At 42.3% G+C, this 19,893-nt stretch overlaps 1 protein-coding gene across 3 annotated transcripts in view; it reads right to left on the reverse strand.

Annotated features, from left to right (window-relative positions):
* LOC145361544 (SUMO-conjugating enzyme UBC9) overlaps positions 1-19,893 on the reverse strand; it is a 53,320-nt gene that overhangs the window by 6,908 nt on the left and 26,519 nt on the right. For all 3 annotated transcript variants that reach the window (XM_080217369.1, XM_080217370.1, XM_080217368.1), the window contains 4 exons: positions 15,663-15,746; positions 4,996-5,068; positions 3,322-3,431; positions 3,127-3,206 (listed from right to left, as the gene is read on the reverse strand). In XM_080217369.1, the coding sequence (XP_080073495.1) occupies positions 3,127-3,206; positions 3,322-3,431; positions 4,996-5,068; positions 15,663-15,746 (347 nt within the window). The remainder of the gene's footprint in view (positions 1-3,126; positions 3,207-3,321; positions 3,432-4,995; positions 5,069-15,662; positions 15,747-19,893) is intronic.

A 19,893-nucleotide genomic window follows, 5' to 3' on the forward strand; every position in this document is an offset into this window, starting at 1 on the left:
CCAGATATGAACCGTCTTCACGCAGGTTTACGCAATATAGGCAAACGATGATCTGCTCAGGATTGTCCTGCATGATGTGCTGTTTCTGCATCAAATTTTCAAGGTGAGCAAACAACTGGGGTCCTGTTCACACGGATTGCCAGTAAGGATATTCTTAGTGTGTGCACCTATAACTTGCAAACCCTCAAATGGGCCAAAGGCAGCCAGTTTTGGCCAATCCACTAAATATTAGTTTATTCATTAGTGTCACAAGTAGGCTTATATTAACACTGCAACGAAGTTCCAATGAAAATCCCCTAGTCGCCACATTCCAGCGCCTCTTAGGGTACACTGAGGGAGAATTTACCATGGCCAATGCACCTAACCAGCATGTCTTTCAGACTGTGGGAGGAAACCCACACAGACACGGGGAAACGAGCAGAATCCGCACACACTGACTCAAACCGGGAATCAAACCCCATGGTCTCTGGCACTGTGAGGCAGCAGTACTAACCAAATTATTTGCAACGGCAAAATATCTGAAAAATCTGAACAGGTTCCAGCCATTCCACGCTGCTGCAATGCAATGGTTACATGAATGATATTGTCCATAAACAGGATGCTGCCGTCAGTCCAATAATGATGCAATGCCTACCACACGATTGAGCAATATCACGTTATGAATTTCAGTGTCGGTGCAATGTCAAGTACATAGGCTATCTATCTCAGCAATTGGCTGATGGAATCAAACAGCATGTTCTTTTCCTTGTGTAATAGTTAGAGTATTTACTGTACTCAACCAGCATATGCTTCCATCAATTAGCAGAGATTTGGTTTTGCAAGCATACAATTGGGCAGCACTTGCTGAATAATCCTGAGTGTGCTCATAGCTGCACTAACCATCAATGTTGAGCTTATAACGTGGCTCACTTACACTTGCTAGAAGCCATATACATTCATGCTTAGGGACCCGTTCTCTGCAAATAAAAGGAATATCTTCAAGTCTTGCGCCTTTTCAAACATTCCTTCCCGCCACCCCCTCCTCCTTCTTCATGGCAATGCTCGGCCAGTCACTCATTCTCCGATGACACAAGTTGTTGATTGTTTGAAAATTGACATTCTTGCACTGGTCCTAAACACATTATTAACCATTTTCTCAACCTGCCCTGTCACCTTCAAAAAAAACGTACACATGCTCCCAGGCCCTTTAGAAATCCATTGGTTATTTTATACTGTTGTTTCGTGTTCCTCCTATCTCACTTCTCTGCGTGAAATTTCATCTGCCACATATTCATCATTCCATCAGCCAACCCTCTTGAATTCTCTCACCATCTTCCTCACAATTCGCAATGGTTTCAAGGGTTCGTGTCATTCACAAATTTTGAAATCATGTCCTGTACACAGTCAAATCTAGGTCATTAATATAGATCAAGGAAAGCAGAGATATTACTGCCATTCTCTGGGGAGCCACTATATCCGTGCTGCCCCCTTCCTCCTCCCAACCCCTATGCGATTTCATCAAAAACTGCTTTAATAAACCCAGGTTGGCATTCATTGATCTAAATTTGTCAAGTCACTGTTAATTTTGTCCTAGATTATAATTTCCAAAGCCTTCATACAACTAAGTCTAACCTGAACCAATGATTGCCGTGCTTATTCTATCGCCTTTTTTTTTGATACAAAGATGTAAAAACATTTGCAATTCTCCAGCCCTGGATCTAAGTAGAATTGAAGATTATGGCTAGCGAGTGGATCCTCAAATCTTATTTTTACTTCCCTCAGTGTCACTTGATGCACTTGACTTATCAACTTTAAGTACAGATAGCACACCCCAATCTGGGGCACTAATATAGGTCAAGAAAAGCAGTGGGAAATAGGCATAGGATACCCTTTTATATTAGCTGCCAGTCTCTTCTCAAATTTGCAGGAAACATGTTGTATGATTTAAATTTGCTACTTTTTGGCTTTGAACTTGGAGCAGTTCATGATTAAGTTATACATACCCTAGGCTAAATCAATAGTTAATATATTTCCAGCAAAGACAAATATTAGCAAAGTACTAAACACTGTCGATGGAACTGAAGCACTAATGGCCAACTAACCATTAGGGAAGTTGATGGTCCAGTGCTATTATCACTAGACTATTAATCCAGAAATTTAGATAATGTTCTGAGGACCCAGGTTCGAATCCCACTAGGGCAGATGTCAGAATTTTTTAAAAAAATCTGGAATTAAGAATTTACCGATGACCATGAAACCCCGCTGCCCATTGTCAGAAAAACCCATCTGGTTCGCTAGTGTCCTGTAGGGAAGGAAATCTGCCGTCTTTACCTGGTATGGCTTACATGACTCCAGAGCCACAGCAGTGTGGTTGACTCTCAACTCAGTCTGAACTGAGCGGCTTGCTAGGGCCATTTGAATGGGCAACTAGGAATAGGCAATAAATGCTGGCCCAGCCAGTGATGCCCATTTCCCACAAATGAATTTTTAAAAAAGTCATTTCAGGATAAAAGCTGAATTGAATACATAACCAAAGCAACAAGAAAGTGCAGGTACTTTGGTCCCGTGTTCGATCCGTGGATAATCCCAGCCTCAGAACCAAAACTATCTATTTACAAATCACCCAAAAATGGCAAAATCTGAACCAAATAGGACAGGGCTGTAAATCATATGGCTTCAATATACTAAAGTTTATTTATTAGTCACAAGTAGGCTTACATTAACACTGCAATGAACTTACTGTGAAAATCCCCTAGTTGCCAGTTTAGGTACACTGAGGAAAAATTTAGTATGGTCAATGCACCTAACCAGCACATCTTTCGGTCTGTGCAAGGAAACCCACGTAGGCGTGGGGAGAACGTGCAAACTCCACACAATGACCCAAGCCGGAATCGAATCCGAGTCCCTGTTGCTGTGAGGCAGCAGTAGCAACCACTGTGCTGCCCAGAAAACTGCTGTTGACCATGACGTACAAAGAAGTGGGTAACTGAACAGGATAAACATGGCAGGGGTGAATATGTTACAGCAATTCAATTAACATTTTTCCCTAGCAGAATTATTTCTCAAGTTAACTGGTCACTAGGTGGGGAGTATAACTAATCGCAAGGCTTACTAAAACCATGCTTTTTGTTAACAAGTCCTACGTACCAGTAGATTGTGTATGCTTCTGCTTGTGCTGGGTCTTGAATGTTTGGCTCGTTAAGAAGTTCTTGAATTCCTAGCAATATCTGTTTTGAAAGAGAGAGAGGACGGTTCAGTGGTGGAAAGCAGAACAAAGTGAGGAGGAGCAGACTCTACAAAAGGCTTTTTTTTAAAAAGAAGAGAGTGAAAGAGAGTTCTGACCTGCTTAATAGTAATAGCAGGCCTCCAATCCTTATCTTCCTCTAGAATGGATAGACACACAGTACCAGAGGGATACACATTCGGGTGGAATATTGGAGGCTCAAATTTACCTGTTGGAAAGTTTAAAAAAAATGTAATCTTAAACCATGCAGGTAGATTTTAGGATACATATAGACACACATACAGACACACAAGATTGCCCAGCGACAGGTAAAATGAGTAAACTTCTTCTTGCACCATATTCCTTCTGTTCCAGTTAACCATAAAACAGGAGATTACAACACAACAGAAGCAAAAGTTTTCAGGTTTCATTTGTTCTACTCCAAGCTCCTTCATCAACCACCCCTCCCAGTCCACTTACTCTACACAGTGTTTGAAGTTTATTTACTATCACAAGTAGGCCGACATTAATATGGCAATGAAGTTACTGTCCCCTAGTCACCACACTCCTGATCAGGTACACTGAGGGAAAATTTGACATGGCCAATGCACCTAACCAGCATGTTCTTTCGCACTGTGGGGGAAACCAGAGTACCCAGAGGAAACCCATGCAGACACAGGGAGAACATGCAGACTTCACACAGTGACCCATGCCAGGAATTGAATCTGGGTCTCTGGCGCAGAGAGGCAGTGGTGTTAACCACTGTGCCACCCAGTGAAAGCATCTTGCAGACAGAAGCTTTGACTTTTGCCTCAGAGACATCCTTTTGTTTTTAAGATAAAATTTAGGTTTTACAAGTCACAACAAACAGACCAGAATAGGCACCATTTGAAACCTCAGACCAAATCTTTTCAGAGCATAAACATTTCCTTAATATTAACGATGTGGGTTGTGTGCGAGTGCAGAAGTCCATTCAAATTGGTGACAGCCCCATAATAAGCAGCAGACCAGGTCAGTTAACATCAGAATATTCCCCCACCCACTTAAACATCTTGTGTTCTGCATTGTTCAGATTCACATGCAGGACAAATTGTCTCCACATGAAGAGGCTATTCCACAAAATAATATAGCTTAATTGCTACCAGCGAAATGCTTTCCACAGAGCAATTTCTAGGTTTTAAGAGATGCACTTAATAAAAACCCTTTTAAACTCAGATGACAGCAAAGGCTGCTGTCGAGTGGCTTGGAGAAAATGCTTTATAATCTCCATATCTGCTGCAGTAGATCATGAAGGACATATAGTACTCCAACTTCTAAGAGCAGGATTCAAATCCAACCAACGTTGATTCAATCTTTACTTTCCATTCACTGGGCTAAAGTCATTTTATCTTGTGTGCAAATTGCAGGAACACTGCATGTACACAGAATACAATAAAATTGCCTGTCCGAACGTCCATTCAATCAGGTAACTGTTCTCCCAAGAAATGTCCTCTAAAAGTCAAAATGATTGCTGAATAATTTCAAAGTAAAAAAACAAAATCTCAGATCTTTCACGATTGTGACTTTTCACAGTAAGAAAAGTCACACACCAGACTTCTTACTGTGCCCACCCCAATCTAACACCAGCATCTCCACATTGTGATTTCTCAGTTCACCTGGCAAAACAAAAGTGAATTAAATGGCACCAAGCCCCTCTCATTTACCCCAGAGCATTCAGCACTCAAGCACGGACAGAGGTTTGGAGCAAGTCAGTTATTTGGGCCAAGAAAGAAAATCAAGACGTAAATGCTTACACTTTGGTGGCGACGAAGGGTAGTCATCCTTGAACAGCATTCGAAGTTTATACTGCCCACCTTCCCACGGCGTCTAGAAGAGAAGAATGTCTTGTTAACAGACAACCAGATACATCGGTGTAAGATTTAATTAACACAGGTTTAGTGGGTTCAGTCAACCACTCGTCACAATTCTTAGATATATAGAAGCTCAACCCAAATTCTCAATGTATTAACAATAACTGATAATGCACAAATTATTTTTGGTAAACAGTTCAGTTATATATGGGCTCTTATTCTAAAGTACTGCTCAAAGGTACAGGAGCCTCTGTTATTTCTCTGTTATTTCTAAGAGAATAATGCAATACAAAAACTTGATTAAATACAAAAACCAAACTAGGTTAATGAACAGACTGATAATTCCAACCAATAAAAATACAAAGCATTCTAATGACCTAATGGTATTATCATTAGACTATTAATCCAAAAACTCAGCTGATGTTCTGGGGACCTGGGTTCGAATCCATGTCAGGTAGAATTTGAAGTCAATAAAAAAAAATCTGGAATCAAGAATCTACTGATGACCATGAAACCATTGTCGATTGTCAGAGATATCCATCTGGCTCACTAATGTCCTTTAGGGAAGGAAATCTGCCGTCCTTACCGGTCTGACTTCAGAGCCACAGCTATGTGGTTGACTCAACTGCCTTCGGGCAACTTGGGATGGACAATAAAACATTGGCCAACCAGCGACACCCATGTCCCACGAATGAATAAAAATAAAAAAGGTATTTTGGAATTTGTAGGAGATAAATTTGGGAATGTCAACGGTTCTCCTCAATTGTACTACTCTGACCATAATTTACTATTTTCTCCTTACCAAACTACCTCCTACCAATCCTATATCAACAGGACTTACAGGGGCGAAAGAATCATAAAATCCCTATAGTAGAGGAGGGGGCCATTCGGCCCATTGAGTCTGTACCGACCACAATCCCATCCATGCCCTTCCCATAACCCCTCACTAGGGTCAATTTAGCAAACCAATCAACCTAAACCACACATCTTTGCGTATTGGTAGGCAAAAATGTGGGGTTGAAGTTCCAAGCAGATGGGCCATTATCTTACTGATTGACCAACATGTGTGATCTTCTCTTGGAGATCCTCTCCACTTTGAGCAGGCGGTTTGCAGTGTCGGTGGTCGCCATGATGTGGAGATGCCGGTGTTGGACTGAGGTCGGCACAGTAAGAAGTCTTACAACACCAGGTTAAAGTCCAATAGATTTATCTGGTATAACGAGCTTTCACAGCGCTGCTCCTTTCTCAGCTGAATCTTACTGATTGGTGGAACAGGTTCAAGGGGCCAATTGGCCTACTAAAGTAGGCTACTGGCCTGTTCCTGCTCCTAATTCATATGTTTGCACAGAAAGCAGCAATATGTCTTGACCTTGGCTGGTAAGGCAAACAAAATAATTATTCACATCTCATTCTATCCATTTCTCTTCAATGTTCTATCTTCTGTGGGCAACGTTCCAACATGGAATACTGCCATAGAAGAGGTTACAAGTTACCATGCCTAAGCAGCAAGTCATCAACTGTAAACTTAAACAAAAGTTGTACAAACTGTGAAAGGCATTACAGCTGAGCCAGGTGCTGTTAGCATCTGACATCCCATTTTCAGGAAGGTTTGCTTGGTTAGTGTACAATGCAGAAAGCTCAGTAAATCATACAGTGACTGGGAGTTCAGTTGGAGACACCAATTCTGGCAATTACGCGAACTAATTTGTGATCACATTCTGAAATCCAACCTTCCCCACCCTACTTAATATCCAATTAGTTAATATCCAGTCTTAGTATCCCAAATACAGTAACTGCTTCTTGAAAAGCCAGTTTCCCCCTCACACTCCTCTGCCACCCCATAGCTTTCCTGGATCTCTACATGTACCATCTAGTAAGTCATTGGAATATACACTTCTTAGCACCTAGTGGAAGGAATAGGGGGAAAAAAAACACCCAACTGAGCAGGGAATGGGAGGACTGAACTCAATACAAAGTTGTTGGGCGTGACCTATATTGTCACTGTTGATGATTTTTATTTAAGTACAGATCATATCATGCTATTACACTTTTTGTCTATAGATCTTATTTGAATGGAGGTCATATTGGGTCTTTTTCCCCCAAGGAGGGGCAGTGGCGTAGTGGTATGGGCACTAGACTATAATTCAGGGACCTGGGTAAAATCCTGTCACGGCACATTATGAAATTGGAGTTCAATAAAAATCTGGAATTAAAGTCTAATGGTGACAATGAAACCCAGTCGATTGTTGTAAAAACCCATCTGGTTCATTACTGCCCCTTAGGGAAGAAAATGATCTGGCCTACATGGGACTCCAGATCTACAGCAATGTGATTGACTCTCAAATGCCCTCTGGAATGGAGGGCAGTTCGGGATAGACAATAAATGCTGGCCTAGCCAGCGACACACACACCTTATATAGTAAATAAAGTTCAGGCTTCCTGGTTTGATGGAGAAACCTACTAAGACGATTTCATCAGGCAATCAAAATCACACTGGAGAGACTAGACTTACCTTCCTTAAAAAGCATGAGCAAAAGCAGTTGGATTTTTATGACAATCCAACAGCCTCATGATCTCCTATTGATATTGGCTTTACTTTCAGATTCATTTAATACAACTGCCATCAGGTCTTATTCTCTGGGTTACTAGTCCAGATTTTTGTATTCCTAATACAATCACATAGCAATCCACTACCCTACCGATATGCCTGCACTGCCGTAAAACAGTAGAGGGGGAAATTTCAGCATGTTTCAATTAAGCTAGATGTCACAACCAACAAGCAAGAAACTGCCAAAGTGATCAATTCTCACTAAAGCAAAACTCAGCTTTGTTCTGTTACTATACAGCATTAGGTAGGAACATCGAAATGATGACAAAATATAAAAGAAAAGGATTACATTAAACATGAAATTCAGCTACGCATTGGCCATTGCTTTGGCCCCCGCACAACATCCATTTCATCAATTTAAACATTGCACACACTATTTAGGTTAGATTATTCACATTGACCAAATCCTGTACGACCTAGCCTCAACCTCTCCATCTCAAATACCACCAACATCTAATAGCGCCCATCTCAACCAGTCGCAGCCAACCTGTTCAAATTCTCATTCAAGACGCTTGTTATCTCCAGCCAAATACTCCAAAGCTCTGCTGGATGGCCTCCCATGCTCCAAAACTCTATTTTATTCATTGATGGGACATGGGTGTCGCTGGCTGGCCAGCATTTATTGCCCATCCCTAGTTGTCCTCGAGAAGGTGGTGGTAAGTTGTTTTCTTGAATCGCTGCACTCCATGTTCTGTGGGTTGCCCCACAATGTTATCAGGGAGGGAATTCCAGTTGCCCATGTCATAATTTGCACCAACTTCCACTCACCGATTAGCCCATGGCTGAATGACTTGACTAGGGCCCATCAAGCCTGTGCCATCCTCATGCTTAAATACTACTTTGGCATCACCCTCCCTTCGTGCTCCAGCTCTACAATCCTCCATTCCACGTGCACCACCCCTGATAACTGTGCCTGCTGAAGCTCCTAGCTCTGAAGTTCTGTCTCTAAACCTCTTCACTTTAACATCCTCAAAACCCAGCTCTGAATGAAGTGCAAGGTCACTCAAATATCTCCCCTTGGATCAAAGCCACTTTTTATTCATTTATTCTCCCGACAAGCACCTTAGATCAGCTTCTTACCACAAAGAGCACATAAGTTCAAGTTGCTGCTGTTAATTTAGGATGCCATACGTATAAATGAAGCGCCAGCAAGAAATTTGCAATGCCATGCTACACAGTCAGAAGCGCTCAAAACTGAAACAAGCCGGAAACACACAACTGAACTACTGTTACCACAGAAACACTAGTGCTGGACTCCAGCTAATAGCATTTTTTAGGCTCTCAAAATAAACTGAAATTATCACTCAAAGAGGTGCTTAGCTCGGTGTAAACTTGGTCCTCAGTTCCCACTGCTTGCTGAAGCTTTTCATAGGAAGAAGCCTCTATGTGCACACTCACTGTTGCTATGGAATTATAGTACGTCTTAATGAACAGGGAAGTGGGAGCTGAGAGAGAGAGAGCGCACTTAGTGGCAAAGATAGTGTTCAGAAGGGACACGTGATAAAATTATTCTGGAAGGGAGAATAAAAAAAGGGCAAGAATGATGAACTGAACGTTGGCAGGACAAAGAACGATGTCCTGCTTAGTCAATTTGGGGAGTTAAGTAACAAATTAAGGTGCTGAACCTCAAAAAGGTAATAATCTTTGGATTATTACCTGCACCATGTGCAAATTGGCATTGGGCAAATAAGATGAGAGAAATGAATGCATGCCTCAAAGACCAGTGTGGTAAAAGTAGGTTCATGGGGCACTGGCATCAGTACTGGGGAAAGTGGGGGCTGTGCCCTTGGGACAGTTTACCCCTGAACCATGCAGGGGCCAGGGTTCTAGTGAGCTGCATATGTAGAGAAGCAGACAGATTTTAAACTAAATAGATACAAGGGATCAAGTTTGGGAAAATGCAGTCAATCAAAAAGTAGACACAAGACAAGCGAGAAAGGTACTAACATAGGAAAATGATAAACAGACCAGGACAGGAAGGGATAGTGTACAAATCTAAGAGCAAATCAACAGATAAGACCATAAAGGTTCCAAAAATAATAAAAACACAAAACTAAAGGCTCTCTATCTGAATATACATAGCATTCTAAACAAAACAGGCAAACTGATAGTACATGTTTATTTCCACTTGCATTATCTTATAGCCATTAGAGATAATGGGAACACCCAGGTGATAGTATTCCCACCTATATGCTGTCATTCTCCTTCAAAATAGTAGGTGGTCATGGGTTTAGAAAGTGCTAAGGAGCTTGTACTTGATACACACTGCCACAACTGTGCATAGGTGGTAGAGTGAGTGAGTGTTTGTGGATGAGATGCCAATCAAGCAGGTTCCTTTTATCTTAGGTGGTGTGAAGTTGAGTGCTGTTGGAGCTGCACCTATCCAGGCAAGGGGAGAGCATTCCATCACATTCCTGACTTGTGCCTCAGATTGTGGACAGGACTTTGGGAGACAGATGGTATGTTGATAGTGGGATTCAGCGATGTAATGCCACTGAATATCATGGGGCAATGGTTAAACTCTCTTGTTCAAGATGGTCATTGCCTGACACTTGTATGGTATAAATGTTACTTGCTACTAGTTGGTCCAAGCCTAGATATTGTCCAAGTCTTGCTGCATTTGGATATGGATTGCTTTAGTATCTGAGGAGTCGCATATGGTGAACATTCTGGAATCATCAGCAAGCATCCCCACTTCTAACCTTACAATGAAAGGGAGAAAACCAATGAAGCAGCTGAAGATGGTTGGGCCTAGGACATTCCAAGGAACTCCTGCAATGAGTTGAGATGTCTGACCTCCAACAACCACCTCCATTTGTGCCAGATATAATTCCAACCAGGAGAGGATTTTTCCTGATTCCCTCTGACTCCAGTTTGTCCAGGCTCCTAATCCATACTGTCAAATGCTGCGTTCATATCAAGGGCAGTCACTCTCACCTTTGAAGTTCAGCTCTTGAATCAAGGCCGCAACAAAGTCAGGAGCTGAGTGGTCCAGGCAGAATGCAATTGAGCATTAGTGAGCAGATTAAAGCTAAGCAAGTGTCACTTGATAGCAATGTTGATGACCCCATCCATCACTTTATTAATGATTAAGAGTAGACTGATGGAGCTATAATTGGCTGGGTTAGATTTGTCCTGCTTTGCATGTACAGGGCATACTTGGGCAATTTTCCAAACTGCTGTGTCAATGCCAGTGTTGTAGCTGTACGAGAACAGTCTGGCTAGGGGCGCAGCAAGTTGTGGGGCAAAATTCTTATAGTACCACTGCCAGAGCCTTTAGCTTTTGCAGTGTGTCTTCAACTATTTCTTGGTATCACATGGAGTGAATCAAATTGACTGGAGACTGGCATCTGTGATGCTGAGGATCTCCAGAGTGGGTGGAAATGGATCACTGGCTCAGCGCTTGTGGCTGACGATTGTAGCAAGTGCCTTGACCTTTTGCACTGATGTGCTGGACTTTTCCACCATTGTAGATGGGGATACGTGTGGCACCTCCTCCTCCAGTGATTTGTTTCATTATCCACCACCATTTATGGCTGGAAGAAATAGGACTGCAGAGCTCAAATCTGATCCGTTGGTTGCGGAATCACTTGGTTCTGTCTATCACTTGCTGCACACAGGTACTCCTGTGTTGTAGCTTCATCAAGTTGATATTTTAGTTTTAAGTATGCCAGGTGCTGCTACTGGCATGCCCTCCTACACTATTTTGTTATTTATTTATTAGTATCACAGGTAGGCTTACATTAATACTGCAATGAAGTTACTGTGAAAATCCCCTAGTCACCACACTCCGGACACATTGAGGGAGAACTTAGCATGGCCAATGCACCTAACCAGCACGTCTTTCAGGGAACCAGAGGAAACCCACACAGACACAGGGAGAACATGGAGACTCCACACAGTGACACAAGCCAGGAATTGAACTCGGGTCGCTGGCATGAGGCAGCAGTGCCACGATGCCACCCCAATTTTCATTGAACCAGGGTTGATTCCCTGGATTGATGGCATAGTGGAGGACATGCAAAGCCACGAGGTAACAGACTGTGGTTGAATATAAGTCTGTGGCTCATCAGTGCCTCATGGTTGCCCAGCCTCAAGTTGCGAGATCTGTTCAAAAGTTATAAAATCTACCAGTGGTAATGCCACACATGGAGAATATCCTCTATATGAAGACAGGACCTAGTCTCCAAAAGGACTATGCACTCCTACCAATACTGTAACAGACAGATGCAATCAAGTATGTTTCATTAATCTCTCACCATTTCCACAGACCCTTTAGGACTCAGTCAGTAGTGCCAAAAGAGAAAATGCTGGAAAATCTCAGCAGGTCTGGCAGTATCTGTGAGGAGAGAAAAGAGCTAACGTTTCGAGTCCAGATGACCCTTTGTCAAAGCTAAAAGGCATAGCAAGTGGGAGATATTTATATTACAGGTTGAGGGAATGAAAGATGAGTCATAGCCACAGAAACCAGGGGAAAAAGCTGCTAATGGCAGTCCACAGAGAGAATAAAGGGTGTGTACGGCCAAACAGCAGAGAAGCTGTAAGCTGTGACAGATGAAGATGTTGGGAGAGGGGGAAAAAAAAGGGACAGAAGTAGAATGTAGAAAAGGGGAGTTGGGGTGGAGAAAAGCTAAGGGAAGAGGGATGAAGTAGGGGGAGAGTGGCGGGGGGGGGGGGGAAGAAAAATGAAGAAAGACAAACAAATAAAAAAAGGGATAGAACAATAAAAATTAAATAAAATAGAATGAAACAAAAAGGGGACAAGGTGGGGTAGAGCAAAACAGCTGAAGTTGTTGAATTTGATATTGAGACCGGAAGGCTGTAAAGTGCCTAGCTGAAAGATGAGATGCTGTTCCTCCAGTTGCGCTGACGGGAACATTGCAGCAAGCCAAGGAGACACATGTGGGCATTGCAGCAGGATCGTGTGTTAAAATAGCATGCAAGTAGAAAGGTCAGTCAGTCAGTCAGTAGTGCTGCTGCAGGACGACTCTTGGCAATGGATGTTGAAGACCCCCAGCCCACAGTATATTCTGCACCCTTGCCATCCTCAAGTCCTTCTTCCAAGTGATGTGGAGGTAAGGTAGCAAGGAGGTTATAGCAGTGTTTTTAGAAAATCTTAATACAGTCAGGCTGAGTCAACATGGTTTTGTGAAAGGGAAATCACGTTTAACCAATTTATTGGAGTTCTCTGAATTAACATGTGCTGTGAATAAAGGGGAAACCAGTAGATATACTATCCTTACATTTCCAGAAGGCATAAGATGCCACATCAAAGGTTATTGCAGAAAATCAAAAACCATTGTGTGGGAATAACATATTAACATGCAGAAAATATTGTCTATCCAACTGGAAACAAAATAGGCATAAACAGGCCATTTTCTGGCTTGCAATCTGCAACAGGGATCAGTTCTGGAGCCTCAACTATTTACAATTTACATAAATAATTTGGACATATGCACGGTTGCTAAATTTGCTGATAATGCAAAGACAAATAGGATAGTAAGATGTGAAGAGAACATAAGGATGCTACAAAAGAATATATAGGTTAACTGAGTGGGCAAGATCTGGCAAAAGGTGTACAAGGTGGGAAAATGCGAGATGTTCATTTTGACAGTAAGAAAAGATATTACGAAATACAGAGCTCTAGATGCAGAGGAATCTAGGTACTCTAGTGCATGAATCGCAAAAGGTTAGTATGTAGATACAGCAAGTAATTAGGAAAGCTAAAATGTTATATTTTATTGCAAGGGAAACCAAGTACAAAAATAGTGGTGTTATGCTTTCATTACACAGGGCATTGATGAGACCACATCTTGAGTAGTGTGTGCAATATCAGGTCTTCTTATTTAAGGATGGATGTAAATGCTTGAAAGCAGTTTCAGGAAGGTTGATGAGCCTTATATCTAGAATGGGAAGGGCAAGCTAAGTTAGTATCTTCTGAAGTTTAGTAAAGCAACAGGCATTGCAATTGAAGCCTTTAAGGTCCCGTGGGGGGGGGGGGGGTCTTGACAAGGTGGATGTGGAGATGATATTTCCTTGTGTGGGAGAATCTAGAACTAGGTGTCACTGTTTAAAAATATGAGGTAAGGGGAGAATAGGATTTTTTAGAAGGGGGGTTATGAGTCTTTGGAACACTTCCTCCGAAGACAGGGAAAACAGTCTTTGATATTTTTCAGGCACAGCTAGATAGATTCTTGATGGGAAAGGGGTGAAAGATGATCAAGGGTAGATAGGAACATGGAATTGAGATTACAATCAGATTAGTCATAATCTTATTGAATGATGGAGCAAGCTCAAGGGGTCAAGAGGTCGACGCATGCATCCAATACATGTTTACAAGTTCATATTTTACCAACCACAGGTTTTCAGGATTGTAACTACTTGGCAAACCTGTTAAATTGCAGTCTTAACATACTGCACAAGAATCAGATTGAATGAGACCAAATTAGTTGACAAAAGAATTTTGTCGTGTCCCCCCCCGCCACCACAGGTCAGCACTGCTGCCTCACAGAGCCACGGACTCGGGTTCAATTCCGGCCTTGGGTCACTGTGTGGAATTTGCAAATTCTCCCCGCATCTGCGGGGGTTTTCTCCACATGCTCCGGTTTCTCCCACAGGCCAAAGATTTTCAGATTAGGTGGCACAGTGGTTAGCACTGTTGCTTCACAGTGCCAGAGACACAAGTTTGATTCCTGGTTTAAGTCACTGTCTGTGCTGAGTCTGCACGTTCTCCGGTGTCTGCATGGGTTTTCTCCGAGTGCTCCAGTTTCCTCCCACAGTCCAAAAAAGCGTGGTGAGGTGCATTGCAATGCTAAATTCCCCCTCAATGCACCCAAACCAGTGCCGGAATGTGGCGACTCAGATTTTCACTAATTTCATTGTAATATTAATGCAAGCCTACTTATGACAGTAATAAATAAACTTGAACCTTAAACTAAATTGCCCCTTAATGTCCTGAGAGATGTAGGTTAGGGAATTAGTGGGGCAAATGCACGTGGTTACAGGGATAGGGCAGGGGCCTGGGTGAGATGCTCTGTTGAAGAGTCGGTGCAGACTTGAATGGCTTCCTTCTACAGCGTAGGGACTCTAGAGTGCAATGCCTGAAAGACTGGTGGAAGTAAATTTAATAGTTAATTTCACAAGGATTTGGATAACTAATGGAGGGAAAATTTGAAGGACTATTGGGAGGAGAGAATGGCATCAATTGGATAGCTTTTTCAAGGACTGGCACATACACAATGAACCAAACGTCCACCTCCTGTGATTCTACAAATGTAATCCTGACATACTTTTCAATATAAATCAATGCATCCATGACTTAATGCTTTGGGTAAGAAAATTTCCCTTTCAACTAAGTGCAATGATAAAGGAAGACAAGTTGCTTTTGGCTGACTGTAAATTAAGTGAGAAACAGACTCTGAGCTGCACCAGTCTAACTACTACCGCAACAGACTTGAGTTTTATGTAGCATCTTATCACATCTTTCAGAAACATCACAGTGTTTCATATATAGAGAAACAAATTACTTTGATGTGTCATCTCTCACGCAGACAAAAACTGCAGCCTTTCTGCACACAGAACAGCACGGAGATTAACAACTACTTTCTTTCTGAGTGAACAATGTTGGTCTGGGCATCAAAAAGCTCCCTGTTCTTCCTGAAGGATACCATGGGGGAATACAGCCTGAAACAGTGACAGGAACATCTCAACAGAAGGAGGATGCCTCCTACTCCTCTGTCATGCACCAGAAATGGTTCAATGTTTTTTACCCTTACTTCTCCAAGGCAAGACTGATGGAGCACTAATATTTTAAATAAACATTATGGTAGGACAAATAACTTTTGAGCTTGTAAATCAGATTTAAAGGAGTGGCACAAATTTTTAAACAAATGTTTTAAGTTTTTTTCCCTTTCCCCTAACTTCACAAGCATCCCCTGCTCCTAAGCAGCTAAATTTCCCACCGGATATCATAAATAAGATAATGTGCAAATATTATACTTACTGCCTTTTTACCAGGGATAGCACATTCCCAGTTCATTAAGTTTAGAGTACCATCTGGATTCTTTGTGGGTACTGCAACAAAGCCCTGTCAGTAAAACAGAACACAAGAGTTAGAACTGACAGATTATACTTAACATAAGAACACATAAGAACATAAGAAATAGGAGCAGGAGTAGGCCATCTAGCCCTTCGAGCCTGCCCCGCCATTCAATAAGATCATGGCTGATCTCATAGGTGATTCCTTCATATACGGGCATCCAGACAGGAGCGTAACTTTGATTCAGCATCACTGAAGAGTATTACAAGCCACGAAGTACACTAACTTTCACATTAAAGAGAATAAATTTGCTACTTATATTTAACTGTGCTGCACGCAGAGGAGGATTTTCAGTAATTACAAAGGAACAAGACATGAAAACGCCATTTGTTGGCTGCTCCTATTTACATAAAGGCAAGCAGATTGAGCTTTAAGCCACAAGTCAAAGGCTGACAATCTGGAAAAAAAAGTACATTTAGTGCCCGGTCATTTTTCCTTCTAAGTATATCTGCTTCCTATTACCAAGGTTCAAGCAGCACTAGTACAAGAAAACCAGGTGACATCATGCAGCTCATTCATCTGCGGGGGTCAACCTCTTTTCCATCAAATCTCTGCCTAACAAGAAATACCAGTTTGGGGCGCACTGAAAAAATTGAAGTTTTAAACTTAAGTTTACTCTGCCTGTGGCATGCTGTAGATGGGTGCTTTGTACTGGCAGCCTCTCAAAGGAAAGCAAAAATTAAAAACTCTAATCTGCTCAAATCAGGTGGCATGCTTTAGAGAGAGGTATACCAGGATATCATTGGATTTGCATCTAAATATCCAGGGCAGGAGAACAACATTGGCTCATCCAATCATCCCAGATTCATTAATGAGTTTAGAGAACCAACGAGATGTGTTTCATAATCAACATGCCTGGTGTTCTACCCAGTGTAAACTTCACAGTGACACAGCGGTTAACACTGCTGCCTCACAGCAATAGGGACCAGGGTTCGATTCCCAGCTTGGGTGACTTGTGGAGTTTGTACATTCTGCCAGTATCTGCATGGGCTTCCTGTTTCCTCCCACACAAAAAATGTGCAGGTTAGGTTGAATGACTATCGTAAACTGTCCCTTTGTGTCAGGGGCACCAAAAGGATAAGTACATGGGGTAACAGGAATACAGCCAGGGTGGAACTGTGGTCAGTGCAGACTCGATGGGCCAAATGGCCTCCTTCTGCACTGTACAGGTTCTATCCAAACTTCTGCTACAGATGTCCCAACTTGCACCAAGTCCTGTTCAGTTACCATTCCTGTGCTTGCTGACTTACACTGACCTCCAGTCCAACAACATCGCAAACTTAAAATTATGTTCCATTCCCTCCAGGGAATTGCTACTCCCAATTCCTGTAACCACAGAGAACCTGAGAGCTGCTCCAATTCCAGCTTCTTGAGCATCCTTATTTTTCGTGGCTCCATCACCGACAGCTGCCTAGATCCCAAGCTCTAGACTTCCATCCTTAAATCGCTTTTCTTTTTTACACAGGATATCCAAATTCAGAGTAGGCCATTTGGCCTTCTGAGCCTCCTCTGTCATTCAACATGATGGCTGATCTGACTTTAACCTCTGTTGACCTGAATAACCTTTCATCTTTGCTTATCAATAATCTACCTAACTGAATATTTTTAAGGCAAAGATTCTGCTTCCACTGCATCTTGGAGGAAGAAAGTTCTTAAGACTCACAATCCTCAAACAAAAATTCTCCTCATCTGTTTTAAATGGACGACCCTTTATTTTTAAAGCAGTAGCCCCCTAGTTCTAGATTCTCCCAAAAGGGGAACAGCTTCTCTACATCCACCCTGTCAAGTCTTCTCAGGATTCTTACATGTTTTAATCACGTCGCCTCTTATTTCTCTGAATTCCAGCAGATACAAGCCTGGCTTGTCCAGTCTTCCTTCATAAGGCAACCTGTCCAGTCTAGATATTAGTCTAGTAAATAAGGAGACAATGCAGTACCACAGTTCTCAATACGCGCTCTCACCAATGCCCCGCATAACCTTCGTACACTCGCATTCAATTCCTTTCACAAGTAAGATACACCTTAAATCTTCTTCCTCACCAATCTCACCTGCCCTAATATCTCATGTGGCTCAGTGTCAACCTTTTTTGCTAAAAAGTTTATTTATTAGTTTCACAAGTAGGCTTACATTAACACTGCAATGAAGTGACTGTGAAAATCTCCTAGCTGCCACACTCTGGCGCCTGTTCAGGGTTACGGGGATGAGTCTGGGTGGAAATGCACCTAACCAGCACGTCTTTCAGACTGTGGAATACCTGGACGAAACTCATGCAGATATGGGGAGAACATGCAGATTCTGCACAGAGTGTTATCTAGGCTAGGAATTGAACCTACGTCCTCTGGAACACTTTGGGGCATTTACTACATTAAAGACATGATATAAACTGTATCTTTTTTTAAAGATGTAAAAACCCTGCCACAACATCCCATTTTGTCATTCCAAATGAAAAGCTGTTTTACAATCCTACATTATCACCTTATTTTCTTTCAACACCAAATCTATCCTGTTCCTCATTTTCTGGACGCAAATTCTTAGTACTGACAAGTCCCTCCTCTTCCTAGTAAACTTTTATGGGGGATAAATGCTCTCCACCTCAGCCTTTAGTTCAAGACCTGTCACTGTAATAATGCAAGACCAAGTGGCTTTGATTACTCACCTTTTGACACAATGTTCACCCAGCTAACAGTCTAGCTTACTACAACAGCTAGCCACACAGTAGGGGCAGCAGTCGATTTTGAACAATTTCAACTTATTTCAGTCAGTGATTCAATTTATACTGGAGATTCTGAACCTAGACAGTAAAATAAAATCCAATATTCTTCCTGCCTGGACCAAGTGGGGGACTACCCACTCCTGGTCCCAACAATTTGATTTAATCAATCTTTATTTTCTGAGCGACAGGGAGTCACATTCAGTGCAATTTAAAGAATTGCATTTTAACAGAATATTCCAAATTCCTGCCCCTCATAGCAACTCCCATGTTTATACAAAGGAAACTCAGCAAGGCCAGAGAACCATAGAATCCTAGTGCAAAATGAGGCCATTTGACCCAACCACAATCCCACCCAGACCCTATTCCCATAACCCCATGTATTTACCCTAGCTAATCCCCAGACACTAAGGGACAATTTGCCATAACCAATCCATCTACCCTGCATATTTTTGGACTTTGGGAGGAAACCGGAGCACCCGGAGGAAACCCACACAGACATGGGAGATTGTGCAAACTCCACAGAGACAGTCATCCGAGGCGGGAATTGAACCTGGGTCCTGTGAGGCAATAGTGCTAACAACTGTCCCACCCACAGAGGGGCACATTTGGTATTCGCGAGTTGCCTTCATAATAACGAACGCACTTCAAAATGTATTCACTGATCGTAAACTCCTTTGGATGTCCTGACCACACGAAAGATGCTAATACCAAGGTTCTTTTATGGAAGGTGCATCAACAACCTGAGTCTAATCTCCAAGTGTGTAGGAGTCCACAGTGCAAGATATTGCTCACCTTGTGTCTCATTACGCTAAAATGTTAAATGTCACAAAAGGTCAACTAACAGAATGCAAAAATAATTTCAATTCAACTCAAAGCAGCTGAGAAAGCACAGATTATTTCTGACAAAAAATAAAAACCCTTCATCAGATTGGGTCGGGTCATCCAGACTCAAAATGCTGGCACTATTCTCTCTCGATGTAGAGATGCCGGTGTTAGACTGGGGTAAACACACAAGAACATAAGAAACAGGAGCAGGAGTAGGCCATCTAGCCCCTCGAGCCTGCCCCGCCATTCAATAAGATCATGGCTGATCTATCGTGGCTCAGTTCCACATTCCGGCCTCTCCCCATAACCCTTAATCCCCTTGCCTATCAAAAACCTATCAACCCGCGTCTTAAAAATATTTAGCGAGGTAGCCTCCACCACTTCAACGGGCAGAGAATTCCAGAGATTCACCACCCTTTGAGTGAAGAAGTTCCTCCTCAACTCCGTTCTAAACCGCGCCCCCCCCCCCCTTTATCCTGAGGCTGTGCCCTCTAGTCCTACTGTCCTTTCTGAGCAGGAAGAGCCTCTCCACCTCTATCCTATCCATCCCATTCAACATCTTATACATCTCAATGAGATCTCCCCTCATTCTTCTAA

This window comes from Carcharhinus amblyrhynchos, chromosome 35 (genome assembly GCF_965287045.1).
Source record: "Carcharhinus amblyrhynchos chromosome 35, sCarAmb.v2.hapA, whole genome shotgun sequence".
NCBI lineage: Eukaryota > Metazoa > Chordata > Chondrichthyes > Carcharhiniformes > Carcharhinidae > Carcharhinus > Carcharhinus amblyrhynchos.